General features: G+C 37.4%; 1 protein-coding gene across 1 annotated transcript in view; it reads left to right on the forward strand.

Annotated features, from left to right (window-relative positions):
• Positions 1-1,986, forward strand: part of edil3a (EGF-like repeats and discoidin I-like domains 3a) — a gene marked incomplete in the record, with an annotated part of 148,207 nt that overhangs the window by 34,051 nt on the left and 112,170 nt on the right. The window contains 1 exon segment of the mRNA XM_014008388.1: positions 592-621. Within this exon segment, the coding sequence (XP_013863842.1) occupies positions 592-621 (30 nt within the window).

A 1,986-nucleotide genomic window follows, 5' to 3' on the forward strand; every position in this document is an offset into this window, starting at 1 on the left:
CATTGTGCATTGCAACACATTTCAGGTCATCCCCTCCCCCTGAATTGATTGTCCTTGGTCTACTTCCACTATATCTGCATGCAGCTTTCAGGCCATTTTTTTTGGAGCAATTTCGTGAGTAATGATGGAGATCGAGCATGGAACTAATGATGGCAGACAGGCCAAATCTCAACCATGTAGCTGGACTTGGGCTTGGGAGCTGGARCCTGAGCAAGCGAATATGTATCACACAGGGACTAACCCTGCAGTGGTTCAGAATGATGAGCACATATTAGTCAAAGCCAGAGGACCAGGACAGGGTGCCTAAATAGAGGATGGGCTCTGACACAGTGCCAGGTTATGTTTTGTGGCAGCAGTGTAGCATTTCTGTTGGCAGGATGCTGGGACCTACAGATAGCAGGTGCATCTGGCTCGATGCACTTTAATGCTCTGGTGAATTACGTGTCAAATGCACATATGGGAGTGCAGTGTGGTTAATAGTGTGGTTGATTCAGCAGTGTTAAATACAGCTGCGGTCCTGAATACTGTGACATAGTTGTGATGAAGCTAATGCATTTTTTTCCTCTTCTTCCTTCTTCTTTGTGTTCACAGGAGCAGATGGCGAGGAGCCAACTTCTGCAGGTAGGAAAACATTATACTTGGTAACATGCTCTCCTCTTTTTGTATATTTGTGTATGTGTGTGTTGTTTTTATGTTATATGGTCTAAAACTTGGCAGAAGATGAAATGGAACTTCCTGTAACTGTGAAGTCCAAATTGTTCTTCCCATAATTCTAAAGACATTTTAAGGGTTGAGACTTGATTCTAGAGACGTGTTTGTGTGTTCTCATTGTTGGTTAGGTGATTTCACTCTTTCATTCTGGTCAAGTCTCWCTCCTTCTTCAATCCACTGGTTCAGTCATACACGTTTTGTCATTCACTTTATAAAGCTACCCTACTTAAATTCATTCTAATACACTGCAAAAAATGAAATGTTGGATTTACTTAACCATGTTATGTTACCTGGTTCCACTTAACTGAGTTGAGTAAATTCAAAACAATATACCAGTTTTTTAGCCAAAAAACATGATTATGTTGCTTTGAATTTACTCAACTCAGTTAAGTGGAACCAGGTAACATAACATGGTTAAGTAAATCCAACATTTCATTTTTAGAGTGTACAAATCAGRTAAATATCTCATTTTTTATCCCAGACTTTTAAGATTCAAATGCACACAGCTCATTTTGGTCCACTAATTGCTTTTTGCTGTCAAGTACTGCAGGTACAATATTCTGAATACTTGAGCGTTTAGCATCATTCCTAGGACAGATTGTTAAAATCATTTTTTTGTACATTAGTGCTGACTTTATAATCCATTAACATAAAAGCAACATTGAGCAATTTCAGCATCTTTATTCTAGAGATATTGCCTTTTGTCCATAACTGAATGTCATTACCATCAGTTTGAATTTACAGAGAATCCACTCAGGTGTGCCTGATGTATTTTTTTTATTTTTATTTATTTATTTATTTTTTTTTTTGCTGGCAGAGGTAAAGTACAGATCTAATAAAAAAAAGGCTGCCTTTGAAAATCATGTTTCAAGTGAGCATATTTTATGTTAGGAATAACTGTTTTGTTCTTAAAACAAGACCCAAGAGAACAGCAGTAAACAAACTTATTATTGTTATCAGGAATATAATTAAAATGTTACTTCACATCCTGGTAAAAGACCACAGCTAAATACAAACACACTGGGCCTCATGCAAGAACCATTCGTACGCACAGATTTGTTCTTAAGTTGTGCGTACGAGTGATTTAGGAGAATTTGTGGCATTCACCAATGTTTTCATATTCTAACATTTTTTTCAGATACGAACAAAATTCACGAGTGGTCCAGACCTGTCGTAGATTTTACGAGCAGTCAGTCTGCTGTTACCCAGACGGGTTTTCCTCCCTAATAACTTTATATTTCGTTAGTTTGAAGATATTTTGAGTTGAAAATAAAT

Source organism: Austrofundulus limnaeus, unplaced genomic scaffold (genome assembly GCF_001266775.1).
Source record: "Austrofundulus limnaeus strain Quisiro unplaced genomic scaffold, Austrofundulus_limnaeus-1.0 Scaffold49, whole genome shotgun sequence".
Lineage (NCBI taxonomy): Eukaryota > Metazoa > Chordata > Actinopteri > Cyprinodontiformes > Rivulidae > Austrofundulus > Austrofundulus limnaeus.